The sequence below is a fragment of the Mustela erminea genome, chromosome 3 (assembly GCF_009829155.1).
Source record: "Mustela erminea isolate mMusErm1 chromosome 3, mMusErm1.Pri, whole genome shotgun sequence".
NCBI classification, from domain to species: Eukaryota; Metazoa; Chordata; class Mammalia; order Carnivora; family Mustelidae; genus Mustela; species Mustela erminea.
Window position 1 is genome coordinate 78,897,227 of NC_045616.1, and position 23,694 is coordinate 78,920,920.

The 23,694-nt window shown below is 41.0% G+C and overlaps 1 protein-coding gene across 4 annotated transcripts in view; it reads left to right on the forward strand.

Annotated features, from left to right (window-relative positions):
- ANKRD55 (ankyrin repeat domain 55) overlaps positions 1-23,694 on the forward strand; it is a 93,887-nt gene that overhangs the window by 35,210 nt on the left and 34,983 nt on the right. For all 4 annotated transcript variants that reach the window (XM_032336206.1, XM_032336205.1, XM_032336209.1 and 1 more), the window contains 3 exons: positions 3,958-4,088; positions 5,981-6,090; positions 16,309-16,369. In XM_032336206.1, coding sequence (XP_032192097.1) covers positions 3,958-4,088; positions 5,981-6,090; positions 16,309-16,369 — 302 coding nt within the window. The remainder of the gene's footprint in view (positions 1-3,957; positions 4,089-5,980; positions 6,091-16,308; positions 16,370-23,694) is intronic.

The window sequence follows — 23,694 nt, forward strand, 5'->3', positions numbered from 1 at the left end:
CGCACATGCCCTGCCCAGCAGCCAGGAGCACAGCTGCCCCCTGTGCCCCGCCCAGCCACAGCACCCAACCAGAGTGCAGCCCCCAGACAGCCGCATGACCCCTGGTGCCAGGGTACAGTTTCAGCCATCACAGTACTTCAGGAGATCCAGCATAGAATTAATGGCCCAACACACTGCCACCCCACTCTGAAGTTCCCCAGTGGGCATTCTCCCTCAGAGCTCCCTGGGTCCCATTAACACCACAGAGCAAACAGCCCACAAAAGGCACAGAGTCAGTGCAGAGGACTGCACTGAAAGGAAAAGTGACTCAGATGCAATAGCAGGGCATAAGCAGCACACATAGGATGTTCTTCTCGAAGGGCCAGGTTCTAGTAAACAGGGGACACCACACTTGCAGGGCACGCCAGGATCTCCTTTTCATAAAGTTACTACTTTCAAGAACTGCTTCCATTGAACATAATATTGGAAATCCCAACTACAGCAATCATATGAGGAAAAAGGACTAAATGTGTCCAAATCAGTAAGGAAGTAGTAAAACATTTACTATTTGCAGATGACATCATACTTATATAGAAAACTGAAAAGACTCTACCAAAAAACTGTTAGAACTGATACATGAATTCAGTGAAGTTGCAGCACAACGGACAGAAATCTGGTGCTCTTCTCTCACCAATAATGAAGCACCAGAAAGCGAAATTAAGGTAGCAGTCCGATTTGCAACTCCACCAAAAACTGTGAGACACTTAGGAATGAACTTAACCAAAGAAATGAAAGACCTGTGCTCTGAAAACTATAAAATACTAATGAAAGAAATTGAAGAGGACACAAAGAAATGGAAAGCCATTCCATGCTCATGTACTTACTGAAAGAACAAATATTGTTAAAATGTCCATACTACTCAAAGCAATCTACACATTTAACACAATCCCTATCAAAATACCAGCAGCATTTTTTACAGAACTAGAGCAAACAATTCTAAAAATCTGTATGGAACCACAAAAGACCCTGAATAGCCAAAGCAATCTTGAAAAAGAAAAACAACGCTGGAGGTATTGTAATTCTGGACTTCAGTTATATTACAGAGCTATAGTAGTCAAAATAGTATGGTACTTGCACAAAAGTAGATATACAGCTCAACAGAACAGAACAGAAAACACAGAAATAGACCCACAACTATATGGTCAATTAATCTTCAACAAAGCAGGAAAGAATATCCAATGGGAAAGGGATAATCTCTCCAACAAATGGTGTTGGGAAAACAAGACAGCAACAAGCAAAAGAAAGAAACTGGACCAGTTTCTCACACCATACACAAAAATAAATTCAAAATGGATTAAAAACCTAAATGTGAGAACCGAAGCCATAAAAATCATGACAGAGAACTTCTTTGACTTCGGTTGTAGCAACTTTTGTCTAGATGCATCTCCTGAGGCAAGGGAAACAAAAGCAAAAATAAACTATTAGGATTACAACAAAATAAAAAGTTTCTGAGAGTGAAGGAAACAATCAACACAACTGAAAGGCAACCTATGGAATGGGAGAAGATATTTGCAAGTGACATCTCTGATAAAGGGTTAGTGTGCGAAATATATAAAGGACTTATAAAACTCAACACCTAAAAACAAATAATGCAGTTTAAAAATGAGCAGAAGGCATGAACAGATATTTCTCCAAAAAAGGCATACACATGGCCAACTGAGAACTGAAAAGATGTTCATCATCACTTATCATCAGGGAAATGAAAATCAAAACTACAATGTGGTATCACCTCAGACCCATCAGAATGGCTAAAATCAACAACACAAGATACAACAGATGTTGGTTAAGAATGTGGAAAAATAGGAACCCTCATGTGTTGTTGATGGGACTGCAAACTGATGCAGCCATTGTGGGGAAAAAGTATGGAGTTGCCCCAAAAAGTTAAAAATAGAACTACCCTATTACCCACAAAAATACAGAAACACTAATTCAAAGGAATACATGCCCCTATGTTTATAGCCTTATTGACAGTAGCCAAGATATGAAAGCAGCCCAAGTTTCCATGAATGTGAAGAGAAGATGTGATTGATTTTATGTATCTATATCTATTTCTATTTCTATTTCTATGTCTGTATCTATATCTATATACAGTGGAATATCATTCAGCCATAAAAAAGAATGAGATCTTGCCATTTACAACAACATGGATGGAGCTAGAAAATATAATTCTAAGCAAAATAAGTCACTTAAAGACAAACACTATATGATTTCACTCATATGTGGAATTTAAGAAACAAAACAAATGAGCAAAGGGGAAAAAAAGAGAGATAAACCAAGAAACAGACTTTAACTTATAGAGAACACACTGATGGCTACCAGAGGGGAGGTAGGTGGAGGGTTGGGTTAAAAATGTGATGGGAATTAAGGAGGGCACTGGTTGTGATGGGCACTGGATGATGTATGGAAGTGTTGAATCACTATACTGTATACCTAAAACTAATATCACAGTGTTTATTAACTAGCTGGAATTAAAACTTAAAATGTTGGGGAGCCTAGGTGGCTCAACAGGTTGAGCCTCTGCCTTCGGCTCAGGTCATGATCCCAGAGTCCTGGGATTGAGCCCCGCATCGGGCTCTCTGCTCAGCGGGGAGCTTTCTTCCCTTCCTCTCTCTCTGCCTGCCTCTCTGCCTACTTGTGATCTCTGTCTGTCAAATAAATAAAAATAAAAATGTTTTAAAAAAAACAGAATAAAGCAGGAGGAATCAGTCTGCCAAATTCCAAGATTTATTCTACGGCTACAGAAATCAAGACTGTGGTAATGGCTGAGGGATGCACACATGAATTAATGGAAAAGACCAAAAAATTCAGAAATAGACTCACACAAATATACTCGACTGATCTCTGACAAAGGTGCAAATGTAATTCGGTGAAAGCCAGCCTCTTCAACCAACAGGCGCTAGACCAATTCAACACCCACAAACAGAAAAAGGAATCGAGATGGAGGGAGGGACAGTAGGGATTAGCGCGGGAAGAAAGAAGGGAAAGAGGAGAGGGAGGAAGAAATAAAGAAGGAACGATTGCAACTATTTAAGACATAGCGCTTCACTGCTGCTTTTACCCAAAGAGCATTGGAAGGGAGAGATCTGCAGAGCAACTGGGTTGCCAGGGCAGTCTTTTGGTGAGAACAGCAGTCCCTCCATTTGTCCATTCTCAGGGATCTCCTAGGGTCATAGCTTGCAGTTCACTAGAAGAAGGTGTGAATCGCCAACAAAAACGCTTGTAAACACGTCTCACGTTGGCAAGGGACTGTGTCTGAGATTTGGTTTCTTCATGTGAAGGAGTGTGAAGCACCTGGATTCTGCCTTACCAGCCTGGCTTGTTCCCAGAAACCTACAGGTTGTTTACAATGTGTAATTTCATCTCTGTTTTTGTTCAGAAAGAAAAGACATGAAGAACCAAATGCCTTGGCTTATATTAATAACCAAAACAGAGAAGTATTTCAATAAGGGTGGACCCTTTTCTTTCGATTATGTGCAAGCTAAGGCTAGGCTGCCCTTTATCACCCACCACCTCTAATAAAAGTGGGCTAGACCTGTCTGCCTGGCTGGAGTTGCTTTCCAGACACTTCCGGATTCTACATTGTTCAAACCAAGTCAGGATAAACCTGCCTATTATGTCCCAAGTCATGCTAATTCTCAAGGTAGTAATGAGGAATTTTTATCATTGGCACAAAATGTTTTAATCACCCATTACTGAAAAATAACAGAAGATTTAACAGAACCAGAAAAAAATACATAGTTTGTATTAATGTAGCAATAATGATCTTCATTTCTCTCCTGTCCCATGTAGCTCAGCAGCTGCGTTTGTGTTGAGAGCAGCTCATTTATCTGCAAAGAGCACATATATGGGCAAATAAAGTTTGCCCATATATTTCACAAGTCAAATATTATTAAAGACTGTTGAAATGTCTCCTTCCAGGATGTACACCCTTGATGCATGCGGTTTCTGGACGTCAAGTGGACACAGTGAAGCTGTTGTTGAAGATGGGGGCCAATATTAACATGCAGGATGCTTATGGTCGCACAAGTCTGTGCCTGGCAACCTATCTGGTAGCAATCATGTCTTTGGTGACTGTCAGGGGAATGGGGAGGGCTAAATGTGTTGTTATGGGGTCCCTCTTGCAGGAGAAGTGTCTATCACAGCTCCAAACTCAGTATACAAATGTATTTACTACGGATGTATATAAACTTAGGCAAATGACTTTACCTCCTTCCTTATTTGTAAAATGTAGAAAAAATAGTATCCTACATTTATCACAAGTGAAAGAGAAACACATGTGTAACCACCCAGAGCATAGTGAGTAAAAACGTACTGAGAAACACATGTGTAACCACCCAGAGCATAGTGAGTAAAAACGTACTTGTTGGTTCTGAATAGTGACCACTGGTTTCAAGTATATTCAGTGATTTTCTGATTTCTTTTCCAAAGAAAAAAAAAAAACCACATACACACAGTTCCAGGAAATGTTGCAAAATGATAAAAATGTTTCAACCCCTCCCCCACCAGAAGGTCTGTTTTCAAAAACTAAAACTTAGGCAACTGAAAAATTTGTCCAGCATGCCTTTCTTTTGGGTCTCCCGGTCGTATTTTTTCCTTTTAATCAGAGATTTTGCTGACTTGGACATTAGAAGCTAAAACCAGATTTAATACTTTAGGAAACTGCAATATTTGACTGAACAACATTTGCTTCTCCTTAAGACATATATTATTGGTCAACTCAAAACGATGTTCAATATTAGAACCTATGAGTGTGCTCTCACTGAAAGAATTCTTTCCAGAATTTCCAGAACCAAAAGGTTCATTTTTCATTATCTTTCTTTTCCATTCATTTAATAACATTTTGATTTTCACTGCTTCCAGTATTGTGAAGGAAAATCAGTCATTCTCATTGGACCAAGTAGTCTTCAAGTTTAACTATACAGGAGCAGAGGAAGGCAGGAGAGAGAGTTATATATATTACTCTTCATTATAATAGTTTCATCTACTTATATGTCTACTTATAATTGAATGAGTAACCCCAATGGCTCTGGATGAATATAGGAGGCGTTCTCCTTAGCCAAACTTTGTTATCAGTAGAGTTGAGTCAGTTACTTAAAGTAGTGTAGAACAGAAATGGAGGGAGGAGTAGCTGGCTATTTTATTTGCCCTCTGAAATGAGAGATAGTGGGGGAAATGGCCCGTTGTAAGGACGAACCAGGAAGGCAACAAGCATGAGGTGCAGCAGTATCATTCCCAATCTGGAGGATGAGTGGACAGCAGGGAGTTTACATGAAGTTTCTCGGGAGAAATTCATAGTAGGTGAAACACAGCTATAGGGAAATCTTAGAGGGTCCTGGTAGTAGCCCCGTATTCAGCATCAGAAAAATCAGCCAATGAAATGGCAGGGTCCCACCCTTTGGATTAGGGCTCAGGTTAGGATTCTAGACACTGGGAGAAGACAGACTAGGATAAGCAAAATATTACCCTTGTAGTTCCTAGAAAGGAAACTTAGAAAAGTGGACCAAAGCTTGCTTATCAGATATAAACTGAGGCACAGAGTGAGCCTGGAACTCAAGAGTGACATAGGAGCCCAATTTTTGGAATTGGACCATGGCACCTGGGTGAGACCATTGACAAGCATGATTTGGAGCTAAGCCCATAGAATGACAGGCTACAGTTACCATGCACCACATTTAGCCCTAGGAATTCAGTATTCAAGTGGAAAACAGCAAGAAAGAAATGGGGAATGGGAGACAGAGGAGAAAGTCTAGGAAACTCAGGAAGCCACACCTCAAGACCATCAGCCTTACGTTGAAGTGCTGAAATTAACCACTTAACCACTTCAGATCAGTGAGACATGGTTTTAGCCACACTGAAGAAAAGAAAGAAAATTGGAGAAAGTTTGTTGGTCTGTGTTATACCAGGCTGTGTTATTTAATGACACAGTTGCTCTGTATTTCAGGGTTGGCTGGAAGGCTGTGTGAGTCTGCTTAGAAATGGTGCCAAGCACAATATCCCAGATAAAAATGGCCGTCTGCCGCTGCATGCTGCCACTGCTGAGCCCGATGTGAGGTAAGTAGCCAGGTTCACACAATGCTCACGTTGGCAGGAACTTAACTTGGATTAGAATGTCACTTAATCAACCTCGGTGGTGAATAAAAACAAAACCTGTCCATTTTTTTTTTTTTTTAAGTTGTAGCAGATAGGACCACATTTCAGTATAAATCAAAATATCCTGGAAGAATCTTAAACTCTTATCTCAAATCCCCTCCTACTTCAATAAAACCCTTTTCTCCTAATCTCTGATTTAAGAAATGCTTATTTTTTTATTATCTGAATTCACTTATTCATTCAATCAGGCAGTTACTGATTCAATAAATCTTGAGTGCTTAATAATAGACCAAGTGCTATTCTATGCCGTAGGGGTTCCCATTAAGCACGACAGGGTCTCTGACCTTAAAGAGCTCATATTCTAGTGAAAGTGTTAAGTGGCATACCAGTAAACAAATAAAGAGGGTAATTTCAAAATAAATAGGATAATTTCAGATAGTGGGGAGGGGAATGGAAAAGCACTGACTGGGCATAAAGATTAATGTCTAAAGTCAGAGTCATGCCAACATTCCTCTTTAAGATTTCTTTCTTTCTTTCCTTCTTTCTTTCTTTCTTTCTTTCTTTCTTTCTTTCTTTCTTTCATTCTTTCTTTCTTTCTTTCTTTCTTTTAGAGGGAGAGACTGAGCAGGGAGAGGGGCAGAGAGAGAAGGAGAGAACCCCCAAGGAAACTCCCCACTGAGTGCACAGCCTGATGAGGGACTCATCCCAGGACCCTGAGAGCACAAACTGAGCCAAAATCAAGAGTCAGACACTTAACTGAGCCACTCAGGTGCCCCAGAGTCATGCTTAATGTTTATGGGTTGGAAGGAGGCAAGGGACCCAGCAAAGTAGAGTGAGACAGAGAAACAAGTGGGTTAGAAAGAGAACCAGGCCTCTGAGCCGCTGGGAGCTGCATGAAGAAATATACTCAAGTAAGCTGGATGGTCAAAAGGGTCACATTTTTGTAAGACAATTGAGCAACAAAGGAATAAGTTTTGTCCAGACCAAGTATAGCTTCCCCAATCCTCTGTGTCTAAAGGCCTCAGTCTATAATCTTTTGAAAGCCCTTGGAGCACCTAATAACAGCATTTCCCACTGTGGAATCAGCAACATTCTGGGCACTTCCTTAACTTCTGCAGAACAGAACATGCCTCTGACAGGAATTTAGCATTCCCCAGAGGTAGGCGCAGACCAGCACCACAGGGGGGCATTCTGGGAGACTCATCCCCTAGACCCTGTATCCAGAACTAAAACTAAAGCTCTGTGTGTGTGTGGGGGGGGGGGGGGTTCATGAGACCAAGGTCGAGAGGTTAACAGGATTTCTTCATTTCATTCTGTTTTACACTAAAAGGGTTTGGGAAATTCCAGAAATATTCCCAACCAAGCACTACCTCTTGTTATCATTGGATTATATCCAGGAATAAAAAAAAAAAAAAAAAAAACCTAGGATTTACTCAAAGCCCAACAAAACAAGGAAGTTTAGAGAAGAAACAGCAAGCTCAGAGCTAACAATCAGTAGACATCGTAAGGGATGACTCCTTTTGATGAGTCGGGAAAAAGAAAGAATGACTTTTCTGGACAACCCACAAAAATATTTAGTTACAAAATCACACTGTTTTCCTAAGAATAATCTTAAAAATATATATATTTAAAATGTGCCTTTAAGACTCTTCTGCCAGGGCGCCGGGGTAGCTCAGTGTGTTGGGCCTCTGCCTTCAGCTCAGGTCATGATCTCAGGGTCCTGGGATGGAGCCCCACATCGGGCTCTCTGCTCAGTGGGGAGCCTGCTTCTCCCTCTCTCTCTCTGCCTGCTGCTCTGTCTACTTGTGAGCTCTCTCTCTTTTTCTGTCAAATATATATATATATATATATATATAAATTTAAAAATATTATATATATTAATATATATTATAAAAAATATATATATATATATATTTATTTTTAAAGACTATTCTGCCTTGATTGGCTCTACTTCATTCTGCCTGCCTCACCCAGTGGTCATTTCAAAATCTGCCTGACTCTGGAAGAGAAATGACTGCTTTTTCTTATCGTGATTATAGCTTTTGTAACACATTAAACCCAAAGCGTCCATGTTTTAACACAGGAAGAGCTTTGTCCAATGTAGGCATTCCTGGGTTGGGGGGGATTCCCTCTGCTTGGTAACTCAGGGATCTAAGTTACTTCCATTTTGTGACTCCACCATCCTCTAGGATCAAAGAATTCTTCTTTGTTAAGCCTGGGAATGGGAAAAGAGTAATGTGGAGATAACCCTCTTATTTCTTTAAAATCTCAGCCTTTGATACAATTCACGTCTGCTCACATTCTTTTAATAAAGATTAGTCATTTACCGTACTGGTCCCATACCACACATAGGTATAAGGAGCACTTGGGAATATAGAATAGAATCCACCTCCTAGCAAGTGACTCCAGTCCAAAAAAGGAGGTCATGAATTTTGGTGAAAAGCTCTCTCCATCATCATGCCATTGCACCTGAGGGGCAAACCAAGACTTGTCAGTCAAAATCACACTCAAGGTCAATTTGGTCAGTTGATTGGGCTCATCATCTCAAATCACTGCAGTAATGAATTGAAAACCAATCCAACTGTACTTCCTCTTTCATGGACATATTAGTTTATTTCTTATTATGCCCAGCAGTGGCTCTAGACTCTCTAGGATTTATATTACATCACTATAACAGATAACACAGAGTTGTGGTTTCCCCTTCTCTTGAAATTATACCTAATGACCCAACCACCACCTTCAGAAGAGGGGAAGCCAGAAAAATAAACATCCTTCTGTGTCCTGACGATACAATGTTATTGTCCTAAATGGACACTTAGCTGATTCTGAAAGATGATATCCTACTTTGATTATGATAATAGTAGCTGTGGTAACTAGGAAAACCCAAAGGTTAAGATTAACTACTGCAAAACCAAAACATCATTTCTGGTAAAATGTTCTTCAGAAATGAATTGGGTTAAACTTCAACAATCAATATAGCAAAGCAACTGGCTTTGTTACCTAGAGAACGTTTAGAAACTAGTTTGCCTTAAAAAATTCTCTATGGAATTATGTTGCTTAAAATTAGGTATTTTATCATTGTTTTATGAGAAAAAATACAGGCACAGAGTATTTGATAGCATCTGCATTCAGTGTTTTAAGCTAAAAGTAGCCAAGCCATGCTCTCTGGCATGAAATCTGGCCTCTTTCTTTCTTCCATCTGTTTGTGTGCCAGCATGAAACTGTAATTGTTTTCTGGAGAAAAGAGAAAAAAATTGGTCTGGCTTGTGGGTACTTTCTAATCCTACAGACATAATGTAGAAGTAGTGACCTTCCATTAGGCCATGCAAACCTGTTTGCTTAATTTTCCTAAGTGGATACAACTTCCGGCTGGTTCAGGCTAACCACTAAAGTATATAAATCTGCATTTATAATGATGAAGAAAAGGAGGACAAACATCACTGGTTATTTACCATGTTCTGAGCAAGGTTCTGAGTGTTTTCCATGTATTATCTCATCTAATCTTGACTACACCTTTATGTAATAGGTATATCTCTATCCCCATTTTATGGCGAAGGAAGCTGAGGCACTAAGAAGATCATTTATTACCCAGTGCATGTGTAAGGATAAGTAACCTGCCCAGGGGGCCTGTTATGTTCCGAGAATCCACTGCTGCAGACCCTATAGAATGTATTTTAACTGCCACATGCTGTTATTAAGCCCTACCTTAAAAAACTTTACGAAATTCCTTATTGTCTCAGTGTCAGGAAATACTTTGTCACAGCATCTAAAAAAAATGAAAAACCACAAAAAGGATTTCTACTAAAGAAGGAACTGCTGTGCTTCTCCTGATAAATTATTGACTTTTACTATGTGGAAGCTGTGACTTGTGTTTTTCTCTCTGTGTGTTTAAAAAACCCGTAGCCCAATTTGTGTCCCACCTTTGGCACACATGTAGGACCATAATTGCATCGTCTTTTCTTGTTCTCTCTTTGCCCTTGTTTTCACTTTGCTTAGTTTCTTCATTTGTAATCTTGTTTTACTATTATCTGAAAACCACCTAAAATCCTTTTTGGATTGAGGTAAAGGGTGGCCAGGCATGGAAGATCTGGAGTCAGACTGACTGGGTTTGAATCTGGTCCACCTCTTAATGACCATATTAACATGACAAAGCTCAGCTAACTTGCTTTCCTACAAGGTATGAATAATCCAATATTTATCTCATAGTAAAAAGGTAGAAGTAAATGAGAAAACATGTGAAAAGCACTGAACACTGTCAATCATCAGTGTTCAGTAAGTGTTGGTTATATTGATGATAGTAGTGATAATTGTGATGCAAGATGGATAGAAATAAAGAAATACTATAGATCAGTGCTAAAGAACAAATTCCTGCTATTGTCACCTCACCAGTTCTCACCCCTGTCTTCTTTACCTTAGCACACACAGGTCCACAAAAAATATACCCATTTTTGCATTGGGGACGAGTTGTTTGCTCTACCCTTCAGAGATTTTCTAGCTGGGCTAAGCATCAAATTGACATGAGACAGATTCACAGGTAAAACTAAAAGTTAGTAGCATGTGTACTGGGAATCCACACAGACATGGAAATTCCAAAGACAGTCAAGTAACATGAGGATAACCTAAGGAGAGGGGTTGGGATCTGAGCATACACGGGGAAGACGACCATGAGAAGAAAGCTGAGAGGACATATTTGGAAAACAAAGATTGCCCTATTAGACAGGACGTTTCTTAGGTGAAAGGGAATCTCTGTTAATAGCTCTCTTCCAGGTAGAGGCAGGCAGTTGAAGGGGAGCAAAAGAACTCTTTCTGAATCTACTGAGTTTTGATTGCTTTAAACTCAAAATAATGTCCATGCCAAAGTAGACCATCTTGGGGTGGCCTTCCCTTGGCCGTTGCAAGACTGTTGCTAGTCTTTAGAATCCAAAGATCAACTCAACCATTCAGCTCCCCTGCAACTCCCTTCCTCACTTGCTGGTGCACATTCATCTCTACTTGTCCCCTTATCATAGAACATATATGTACGGGCCACATTGTGTCCTTAAACTCAGGTATTGATACTCATTTTAAAAATCTGATAACCCTCAGATTTCCAAATAGCATGCTCCTTCTACTCAGTGCTCAACTGGGGGTTGTTTAGAGTGAAGCCTCAGACAGTAGCTGCTTATAAACAAGCCAGGGGGTCACCTCCATTAGCCCTGTGTTCCCAGCAAGATTCTGTAATGGAAACAACTCCAGAACAAACCAACAAGTTCCAATACACAGCCTTAGCTAAGCTGCAGCTCAGTGGGGATTTAAACTGATGGAGGAATAAGGGATTTATAATTATGAACAGGAAAGCAAGGTGGTGGACAAAAGCAAAGGAGTGCAGGTTTTATCTCATGGTTCCCTTTTCTGCTCTGAACCCTCAGTTCTCAGTAGGTCCACGTTTTCTCCCTTTCAGCTCGCCATGGCTTTTCTTGCTTCCTTGGCTTGGAGATTCAGAGGGCACCGCGTGAAAGCGGGTTAAGATGAAGCTCCAAAGAGAAAGGAGCTGTGTTTGTACAGCGCTGCACATACTAGCATTGGAAGGCGAGCAATGATTTCTTCTGAATGCAGCCACAGGGCTCACAGCACAGTCTTTTTCATGGTCTCCATGGTTACTGGCACAATCTTTTTTTCCCCCCTGCCAGAGTGCCAGAGGCTCTGCCTCTTTTCATGGCTCTTGATGACAGACAGAGGGAAGAAGGAAATTATTTCTTTGGGGTCCTTTCTCGAGTTGCCAGGTGATGTATACTAATCTGTGGATGGGTGCTGTATTACAGCATACTCCCCACGTCAGCAGCTTTAGGAACAGGAGGACAGACAGCTAACTTAGGGACCCTTTTCCCCAGCCATCACTGTGCTGGTCAGATCCAGGGCTATGAGCCCAAGGAGCCAGCAAAACAGAGAAGCCCAAAGAGGCAAGCCGCTCCCACTTGAGCATTCATCTAGTTGATCTCCGGCCTCCCAATCACCTCATGGAGATCAGGGGGTTCCCCAAACATAAAGAGTAGGAATTTTTAAAAAATTATTAAATTAGGGATGCCTGGGTGCCTCATTTGGTTGAGAGTCCAACTCTTGGTTTTGGTTCAGGTCATGATCTCAGGGTCATGAGATCAAGCTTCACATGGGCTTGATGCTGGGTATGGCGCCTGGTTGAGATTCTCTCTCTCCCCCCTCTGCCCACCTACACACTCTCTCTCTAAAAATTATTAAATCAGGGGCGCCTGGGTGGCTCAGTGGTTTAAGCCTCTGCCTTCGGCTCAGGTCATGATCTCAGGATCCTGAGATCGAGCCCCATATCGGGCTCTCTGCTCAGCAGGGAGCCCGTTTCCCCCCTCTCTCTCTCTGCCTGCCTCTCTGCCTACTTGTGATCTCTATCAAATAAATAAATAAAATCTTTTAAAAAATAAAAATTATTAAATCATAGAGAACTTGTAAATGTCATTCTAAGTGCTTTTTATGTATTGACACACTTAAAATCACAACAGATCTTTAAGTAGTAGGTGTTATTATTACTTCTGTTTCAAAGGTAAGAAAATACAGGCACTGAGAGTTTCCTAGCTTGCCTAAGTTTACTGGCTGGCTGGTAATGGAGCAGGGATTCCAGTAGAGGCAGTCTGGCCCTAGCATCTGTTGTCTTAACCACTCACCATGCTGCCTGTCTGGGAGTGCTTCTGCTGGGCGTTTACCTACTGTCCTGCTACCTGGGATGAGGGAGGCTTTGTGCTGCTCCCTAGAGAGTTGAGAATAGGACAGAGCTGGTGCTCAGAGGAGACTAGTTTGGGGGTTCTGGGAGAAATACTCCTGAGCCACCTTAGCACAGAACGAGGGCTCTGAGAAAACAAAACTAAGAGGTCTGCAAGTCCTCTGGTAATTAAGACAGATGTGGGACCTGCTCCTGGCAGATTACCCCTGTACCATGGAACATCATGGAAGCCCCAAGCCGGGAACCAAATACCTGCTTTCTAGTCTAGGCTGGATCACCACCAAGGCAATGCAGGATGGCCCTACAAGGTTGGGGCTCAAGTCATTTGCTCTGCCAAAAAGAGAGAGAGAACGAGCATACTTATCTGTAAATTTGTGTCCATCTTTGAAAATCAATGACTCTTTGTCCATCTTTGAAAATCAATGACTTAGGAATCAAACTGTATGAAACAAGAATAGATTGACATGTATCTATCAAGGGAAGTTGTGGAATAGGAGAAGGTAACTGTACAAAGCTTCATGGAAGACTACTGAAAATTAACTAATGGGAGATGGTAACATAATTCCCCACTTCACCTTCCCCTCCACCACCATCCCGCCCCAAAACAAGAAAATGTTCCACCCCTAGGCCAGAGGGACAAGAAAGGGAGCTATTATTGGCCCTGCTGAGAGCTCTGCCTGGAGAAGAGGGTCCACCTAGCAGGAGCCCTGGTTTTTGGTATAAGAAAGAAGTCAGAAGAGGAAGTGGCTTCCCTCCTCTCTCCTGTCAGCTCTCCTGGCCAAACTCAGAGAGAAGTCAGAGCCTGCATGATAAAGACATTGCAGGGTAGCAAATGGATTTAAGCAGCAAACAGAGAAATATCCAGGTAGAGGATTCATCCCATGCCCTCTTGGAGGCATCCCCTGGACGTGACAAGAGGTCTTGCCCTCCCTTCCCTCATTCCCAGCGATCATTCCTTCAGTGTGATCGCTGCTCTGGGGCAGTCCCAGGAGATGCCGTCTAGCTACATATGATCTCAGTTTGCTCAGGGTTAGCTGAGGATAACCAGACTGGACTTGCTTTTCCCTCCCACTCTCCCCCCACACTTCAGACCAAATGAGCCATAGAGCTTAAACAATGGCCAGTAAAGAGAGAGAAGAAAGTCAGTTGCCAGTTGCCTTCCAGCCTTATAAAGAAACTATAAGAGAAAATATATCCAGGAATGAAATGTAATTATGAAGATAAAAACAGCATTATCCATAAGTGCAATTATTTTTATAGCCTCATCCCACTAGATGGAGGAATTTTAGAATTTAGAAAGCTTGCATTTAGAGACCTTGTTCAAGTCACTGTACTAAGAGCTTTATGCCTGTTTCATTATTCAGTCCTTACCACGTGATCCCCATGCCATTATCGCCGTGATAAACATGAGGATACAGAAGCTCAGAGAGGTCATGCAGAATTAAATCACAGCATTATCCCAGCTCCCCAAAAGACAGTGATAAAACTAGATTTAAACCTTGGGCTTCTTGATTATTTTACCTCCACAGCAAATAACTAGAAGGGTATCCCTAATTAAGCTCTGTTACATTTACCACTAATGGAACATGGAACTTTCTCTTCTATTGCAGATAGCAATTTAACACTCAGGACTACATGGCATCTAAACTGAGACACAATGAAAATCTGAGGGAAAGCCTAAACCATTTCATTTCTTCAAATAATTCTTCCAAAATTAATTACCTTCACTGTCTCCCCATAGACGATCCTTTATCATCTTGACTGGTTATGTTAGTTTGGTAGGACTTCCCTAACAGAGTAGCATAGACTGGATGGCTGAAGCAACAAAAATGTATCTTTTCAAATTTCTGGAGGTGGAAGTTCACCCTTGGCTTGCAGAGAATCACCTTCTTGCTGCCTTTTGACATAGTCTTTCCTCTGTGATCCCCTACCCCTTGGTGTGTTTCTGCTGTGCCCTAATCTCTTCTTCTGAGAACATCAAGTCAAATTGAGTCCCTAACCACTACACTCAGTCACTTCTCTCCCACAGTGCTGACCTGGATTAGGATCCGCCCTAATGGCTTCATTTTAACTTAATCACCTCTTTAAAGGCTCAGTCTCCAAGTACAGTCACATTTTAAGGCTCAGTCTCCAAGTACAGTCACATTTTAAGGTCAGAGCCTTATTAATTTGGAGGGGGAAGGGACAGAATTCAGTTCATAGCAATGAGTATCCATTGATTAATTCATTCACTACCTGTCTCAGTGGTTTTCATTCCTGTTTACCAGAATTTCCTGAACAAGCCCTTTTCAACTGTGAAAGCTGAGCTCTCCAGACCTACTGAGTCAGAAACCCTGAATATAGAATCCAGGTATTTGTGGTTTTAAAAAAATTTCTGATGGTGATTCTGAGGTGGAGCCAGGGTTAAAATCTAGGGTCGGGGTGCCTGGGTGGCTCAGGTGGTTAAGAGTCTGCCTTCAGCTCAGGTCATGATGCCAGGGTCCTTGGATGGAGACCCACATTGGGCTCTTTGCTCAGTGAGGAGTGTGTTTCTCTCCCTTCCTCCCCCTTCACTCCTGCTCTCTCTCTCTCAAATAAATAAATAAAATATTTTAAAAAAATTTTAGGGTTAAGTGTACTAGAAATAACACTTGCTGTGTTCCAGGCATGCTATAAATGCTGTATGCATTAACTCATTTAATCTGCACTCTGAGCTCTAAACTAGGCACTTTTTATCACCCCTCTTTTACAGATGAGGACTTTTAGGCACAGAAAGGTTAAGGCACTTGCCTGGGGTCACCAAGCTGGTCAGTAGCAGGGCTGGGATGTGAACCCACACAGTCTGGCTCCAGATTATGAGTCCCTAACCACTGCACTCAGTCACTTCTCTCCCACAGTGCTGACCAAGGTCATTCAAGTGTGAGACCCAACTGTGATAAACACTTGAACTTGAGAAACACTGATTGTTGTTTCACATTGAGTAATGTCATTTCATGCTTAGATATTTGTATGTTTTGCAAAAAATACGTAAAGTTGTAAATGCTGTCTCCTTTTAAAATCTATACATTTAAAAGGCATGACCCACGTAGCGAGTGGTGAAGCAATTTGAAAGCATTGTATACAGTTGTAAAAGAATATGTAAAAGAATAAAGAATAAGTAGTGGAGGGCTTTAGTTCTTCAAGTGTCACACAGAACAGGTCTGGTGAGTAAAACAAGCCTGAAAATTCACCTTCCCCGTGCCATTTGCACCCTACCCTGACCTGAGTCACTGAGATGGAAAAAAGGTTGGAGGACAGAGGCAGAGGAATCCCCCCAGGTGCCTTCTCACTGATCACACTGCCTTTTCTATGGCTCTTTCCCCTAGGTAAGCAGAAGCAGCCCATCTTCATTTGGAGGCGTTCAGTGGACTGTCTTTCTAATGTTATGTCCTCATACAGATTGTTCTTTTGAGCCTTTCTATTTTTCTTCACAGGCTCCTAACAGTCTTGGTGCAACAGTCAAATCTCAGCGAGATTAATCACCAGGACAATGAGGTGAGCCTGCCCTCTCAAGAACAGTTGGCCATTGCACCTGTCAGGGTAGAAGGAAGGGCTTTTCTCAACCTGTGCTTCCTATCATACAGGTTCAGGGAGGGGATGGAGCACATTTGTGGGCTCCTACCCTGAGAGGGGAGCTTGTGTCTCGACTAGTAACCCTCAGGCAGAAATTTATCCCCACCCTGGTTATGGGTAGCTTCTACTGGGATAGGATTTTTTTGCATTAAATACTTAAGCATCTATCATACCACTGAAATTTTGTAATTTCCCTCTGGATATTGAGAAATAAATGTTGCTCTTTCCTGTCTTCTTGAGCCAGAAACTTCAAGGGCAAGCTGCCATTGCTCTCCCTTTGAGAGAAAGATGACAGATAATTCCAGGCTCCATGCGCCGGAGGCCACATCATTAACATCCGGGGATCACTGTTGCTGTTTCCTTTATGTGGCAGACACAACAGAAGTCTTCCAAGACGACAATACAGTACTCGCAAACAAAATCCCTGCCTGAGTGTTACCAGATACCAGGCAGAGCTGCCACAGCGTAGCTCAGGGTCTTATTCTAGCTACTTAACTCTTTAAAAACAGGACTGATTTTCATGACCCAGCCTGTTTTCTTTAACAAGCTTCTTTAAACAGATTTAAATGTTTTAATGTTGTTGGTTTTTTAATATATTATGTGCTTGGTTTGGCTTCACTCTACTAAGAATGTCTGATAATTGAGAAAGTGTGATAGCATTGAAAATGCATATGCGTGAAAATCCCAAATTACACTGTTTTCAAGGAAACCAGGTGGCCATAGACAGCAGTTGTAGGAGGACGTGCCCTAACGGGGGCTGGGCCCCTAGCCTTTCTTGAGTTTTCTGATGACAGGGTTTCCTCCCAGCTGGCTTAGCATTAATGACCACACTGAAAAGCCCCTTCTTCACCACCTCAGTCTGAGGTTGGACACCACCCTGACTCAGTGGTCACACGCTGCTTTCACTCCCCATATCTTCAGGGACTTAAAGCAAAACCCTAAGAATGAGAGGTTTACACTGTTCTGAACTTCCGCTTTAAAAATGAGAGCCAGCGATGAGAGAGCACACTCTGACCACTCTGCCCATGGTGTGAAAGCAGGCAGCTTGAGTGGTGCCGTTTTGTTTTTAAGATTTTTATTTGTGAGAGAGAGAGGGCACGTATAAGCATGGGGAGCCTCAGGCAGAGGGAGAAGCAGGCTTCTACCAGAGCAGGGAGCCCAATGTGGGACTCTATCGCAGGACCCCAGCATCATAACCTGAGCCAAAGGCAGTTGCTTAACTGACTGAACCACCCAGTCATCCTAAGTGGTGCAGTTTTTACTAACTGATCACGAACTTCTGAAGTTTGGGAAAGTTGACAATCAACTTCCTCTACCTCCAACTTGTACCCCCACCCAGCAAAACTGACTTTTCTTAGGAAGGGGTCAAATTTACTCATTCATACCCTAAAGCTTAGTTCCAACTCCGTTCAGTCTTCAGCTAAAAGAACATCCTCTGGCAAAGTGACGGTTCCCTATTCTTCCCCACCCTGCAAGGCCCCTGGCTGCTGGGAACAGTGAAAGCAGACCCAGGTATTTCTAACAATGGTAACTGTTACACTTCTCAGATAGTATGTGCTAAATATTGGAAATGTCTCCACTTCCTTCTCATGCAAAGTAACCTCTCAGAAGAGATTCCTCCCACTGTGGCTTTTATGCGCAGAGAACAGGACCTCAAAAGGACACTTAACAGCCAGTGTTGCAGCTTCCTCTTTGGGACGTGTCACAGCACATCTGAAATCCATCTAAGCCAACTGCTAATACTTGTCTGTGTTTAAAATGTGTGTGTGTATACACACATATACCCATACACACACACACACACACAGGGCAATGATCTTACGAGTCAATCCATATACATTTGTAAGGGCTAGAAGCTCTTAACCACTAGGAAATGAGGACACTTCTAACATGGAAAGAACACAGCAAAGGCTTTTTTTCATTCACCACCTTGGCAGATTTCCTACACTCGGCTTCTCAGTGTTCTGAACAGCAATGGCTCACTTTGCCAGCGAGCTCCAAGCACAGTGATTCTCCATTATATATGACGGGACAATTATTAAAGCATAGGCACATGCACACAGCACCAACCCACTCCCTGCATCTGCTAAGTAACAGGAAGGAGAAAAGATTAAAGGCAAGAGAAATGAGGGAAAAAGTAAGTTACCGCTGCTAGTGCAGCATTAAGGTTGTCTAATACAAGTGGAAAGAGCAAGGCATTCCTCTGCAGAGTCTGAATGAAATTATTCTCCAAGAATAACTGAAGGACCCCCAAGCTTGTCACAATAACATTTGAAAATTAAAGGATCACTTAGTAGAAATCTAACTTCATTAGGAGATAGGTTATAAACTGAAACTACCAAATAGAGAAAGCAAGCACCTCTCCTGTTCAGGTAAAATAAAACATGAGGTAAAACTTCATTATCAGGGAAGTGATTATCACTTTAGTGGCTGTCTTGATCTGAGCTCAGGGGCTTAAAACAATTTTTTTTTACATTATTAGTTTTTACTTGTGTAATATGTAAACACATTTGCTTTTTTACAAATTTAAATATTACAAGTAATGATAGTCCTCGATTACTTCCACCCTACCACCTTAGCCCCTAAGTAACCACTGTCTGATGTGTCTCTTTCCCAATGTCTTCTATATACCCACAGACCCTGTGGACTGTAACATAAAAGGTATCACACTCCCTATGTTGTTTTACAACTTTGGTTTCTCACCCAACAGAATGTCTTAGAGCTCTATTCATGTCAATAATGTACGGATCTGGCTCATTCCTTCTAATGGCTTCATGATGTTCCGCACTATGAAAATACCTCTGTTTATGTTGATATTCCCCTATGAATGTATATTTAGGCTGTCTCCGGTTTTTCACCATCAAAAACACTCCTCTAAAGAGTATCTCATACAAGCCTCGTTGAGTATTTTACACAATCATTTCTCTAGAAAACCAGTGGTGGGAAGCGGGGTGTACATTTTTGTTTTCTATACACACACCCGGTGCTTCTCCAGGCTGTATCAATTTATAGCTCTACCTGCGGTTGAATAGCGTGCTGGTCATATTTTCTTGTTTTAATTTGCATTTCCCCGATAGTTAATGAGACTGAGTACCATTACATAGGCATAAAGGCCATTTTTGTATCTTTTTATGACTTGCCTCTTTTAGATTTTTTTGTCCATTCATTTATTGTGCTACTTTGTCATTTTTGTATGGATTCATAGTTTATTTTCTATTCTGAACATTAACTCTTTGTTTGCTGTTGGATTACAAATAATTTTTCGCAGTGCATGACTCCTTTTAGAACTGTCTGTGGTGTCTTTTCTAGTACAGGAATTTTAAAATATGATATAATCAAAGTAATCTTCTTATTCCTTACTGCTTCTGCTTTTGAGGCCTTTTTAAAGAAGGCCCACCCCGAAGCCCACAAGGCATAATTACATTATGCTAAGTTTTTTTGTAATTGTTCTGTTCTAATGATCTGTTTGTTTTTCCTGTTTCATTGACCACTGAGCTTAATTGTCAAGTGACTTATTTACAACCGGCTATCTGCACTGCAGAGTTTGACCCTGTGGGAAAGGCAAAATGGGTCAGACTGTCCTTTGTGCCTTTGTTCTTCTGGACCTCAGAGGAATCACTGACATACAGAGTAGCTGTCTGTTGCAGTTAAAGGGAGCTGACAAGTTGCTAAACTCCTGGAATCTAACCTCTCTTGCTCTCATTTTAGCTTTGACAGGAAGAGTGCCTCATCAAAAGGGGCTACAGACTAATTTAATGGCAGCTCATTTAGAACTTTTAATGCATTTATCCAGAGAAGCACTGCTTTTAACTGTATTTAGGGTACATCGTTAATCCTACGTTGAACGCACATTCTGATATAAGTAGATTTTTGTAAGTGACCTGACAATGACCAAACTTTCATTCTAACAGTGCTCTGAGAAAAAAAAATCCACATTGCAAAAACAGATGTGAATCTTTGGATATAATTCTTAGCATTAAATTCACTTAAAACATCCTTAAGACATAATCATAAACAGAGACTGTGCACTGTCAAGGCAAAATCAACAAACAGTGCCTGACTCTAGAAATCATTTTACTTTACAGTTAGCAAGAGGGAAAATAATGAAGTGAAATTCTTTTAATGCTCCAGAATTTTTATCCTAAAAATGAATACCTTAAAAAAAAATGGGAGTAAAGTCTCTGCAATTTAGGAACCCTCACCTTCTCCTTTCCCTGTCTAAAGGTAGGCTTTTTTTTTTCTTTTTTTCAGGCCTATCTTTTTTATTTTTGGATCCCTAGACTCTAGCTCAGTAACTTGCACATAGTAGAGCCCTCACCTCAAAAATATACTTACATATGTAGATAAGAAATTATCAAATTTTTGAAGAATCCATTTTATTGGCCCTTTCTCTTTGTTTCATTGACCCAACTCAGTTACGCATTTTATGTATCACATTTGACTCCCCGGGTGACTTTTAATTATTGCCAAAAATCTACTCTCAAGAAAAAGACGTTGTATCATTTGGGATCTTCAAAAAATGTGCTGTAGATGCTAGGCCAGGAGTCCTTGTCCATTTTTATGATATGGACACCTCTGGTGCACTGGTGAAGATGATGGATCCAACCACAGAAAAATGCTTGAAACTATATAAAATAAAATACATAGGATTACAAGAGAAACCAGTTATTTTGAAACAGCATTATCAAAATATTATAAAGATCAAATGTACAATGGCGATATGCAAGCTTGCTTGTTAATACATTAAGATTTAGTGGTCAGACAAGTAACACTGTACTAGTGATGCAAAGAAACAGTATTTTGAGATATCTGGGCTAATTAAGGCAATACAAAAGCATCTGTGATTTGTATCATTGGCAAAGTCACAGGTGTCATTAACAGTGGTTGCCTGTATCCATATTTAAAGAAGATGCTAAATTTCCATTTGAAGTTAGTGATTGCAAAAATGTAATTTCTTTCTTTGATCTAAGCACACAACGCCTGTTTTCTATCCATGGCTAGAACTCCTGCTGCAGTGGATATTGCAGAATATTTTTTGCAGGATATTGCAGAATATCTGAAAAAGATCTTCCAAAAATACTTTGATCAACAAGTGGAATAACTGTAGGCCTCCCAAAGTGATCTGCTTGAAATGAGAAAGTTGTCGTGTTATTCATTAAAAAATATTTATGTACCTACCTTGTCACATGTAGGCTTGATTCCTGCTCTAATAGTTCACAGTTTAGTGCAGAATGTAGGATGTTCTGTTTAGCTGAAAAATAAATACAACTTAGGTCTCTATTCTCAAGGCTTTACTTTAGAATTTGTTCTTACTAAAATTTGCCCTTTTGCTTCCATGGCCTGAGTTATTCTTCATAGCCTTTCTTCTGTTAGGGTCTCATTTAAATTACAAAACTCTCTACTTTAAGGATTTTTATGTTTTTGTTGGATACACAGTTTTTGTCATTACAGGGAGATGGTAAGCATTTTTTATTTTTTAAGATTTTATTTGACAGAGACACAGTGAGAGAGGGAACACAAGCAGGGGAGTGGGAGAGGGAGAAGCAGCTTCCTGCTGAGCAGGGAGCCCAATGCAGGGGGCCCAATGCAGGGCTCGATCCCAGGACCCCAGGATCGTGACCTGAGCTTAAGAAAGACCCTTAATGACTGAGCCCCCACAGGTGCCCCGACAGGGAGAGAGGGAGCATTTTAAAAGAATATCATCAATAGCAGTCATTCTTACTGTCCTAAAACCCACCATCTATTTTTAGTCTTTATAATCTTTTGACCATTATAATAAACGTAACTTATCCAGATTGGAAAACTCTAAAACATAGATGATGAAATAATTTATTAATTTTTGTGATCTATAATATATTTTTAAAATAAAAATGAAAGGAAATGGCTTTCGTCCTCCACTTCTAACCATCTATTTTTTAAATTCTTTTAAAGCACATCATTTTTTCCTTTTTTTTTTTTTTGGTCTAGAAGAAACAACTTTTGTTTGAGTAGTCATGTGTGATCAGGAGATTAATAGTATGTAAATTTTAGAAAGTCAAGCAAAGCCAAGCTGGACTTCTGTGAAGTTCTAGATCCTTTAGGTTTTGCTGACCTCTCAGGACTTGCTAGAATTTTACCCCCCAGAGCACCAAGTTGAGGGATGTAGCAAGTGCCTGGCCACATCGAACCTCTGTGCTTCTCGGGTCTGCAGATTCCAGTTTAAAGGTGCCATCTTGAGCACTTAACCAGATTTCTGGTTCAGAAAACACAGAAGAGTGGTTTGGGGGCGGCGGTGGGGGAGTAGTTCTGAAACATTGATAAGATTTGTAAGCCCTTAAAATGTCAGTGACACAGGCTCAAGGTACAGAATTCATCTGTATGAAAGTGCCGTTTCAAAGCAACCTGCTCAACACCCAACACAGACCCATCAGCAATCTCCAGAAGGATTCAAAGCCAACTAAAACTGAACATGTCCCTTTGAAACATTCTGGAGAGCTATGCTCTCAAGTGTCAGTTACTTTTTAGTCTCTGAGCCAGTACTTTTTCAAAAAATGTGGAGTTCTACTCTGACCTGGACCATCTTCGGTGTTTGTTGCAACATGTCTGCAGATGGCTCCTGGGTTTTCAGCCCCCTGATGCTTTGAAGGTCCAACTGAGTCCTCAACGAAATTGTAGGGAGCATTAATAGAAAAGGTCTCCACAGTTAGGACACAAAGGCCTGGACTGCATCCAAGACACTCTGGTATTTTCTACTCTGAGACCAAGGGAGCCTTGATAACCTGTAATTCACTAATTCTTCCTGTATTTCTTTAACACTGTGTTCGATGCTGTGGGCTTACCATGCCCAAGAAGCCACAGCTTCTGCCTTTAAGTGCATCACAGCTTAACGCAGACACCAGTCTGAGTCTGAAGTCAGCCCCTTAAATGGCCACCAGCCTTCACGTAACGAAACTGGGATGCCTTCTGGTCTGCCCAGAAGCTGGAGACAGACAGTTGTAGCAAAAAAAAAAAAAAGTTGTAGCAACACACTCCTAAACAGTGTGTTATGCAATGCCAGGGCCTGCACTGAAGCTGATTCTGCAAGTTTTGGTTTTCATATTACTAATTCTAAGGGGATTTATTTTTCTCACTAGCCCAATTGAAAAAACAGCAGTATCAAAGTTCCTTTGACTTGTTTGCAACTTGTATTATAGTGTATGTAATACATACAACGTGTGTGTTTATGATTATTTCAAGAAGGAATGGAATGATTCAAGTCTTGATTTAGG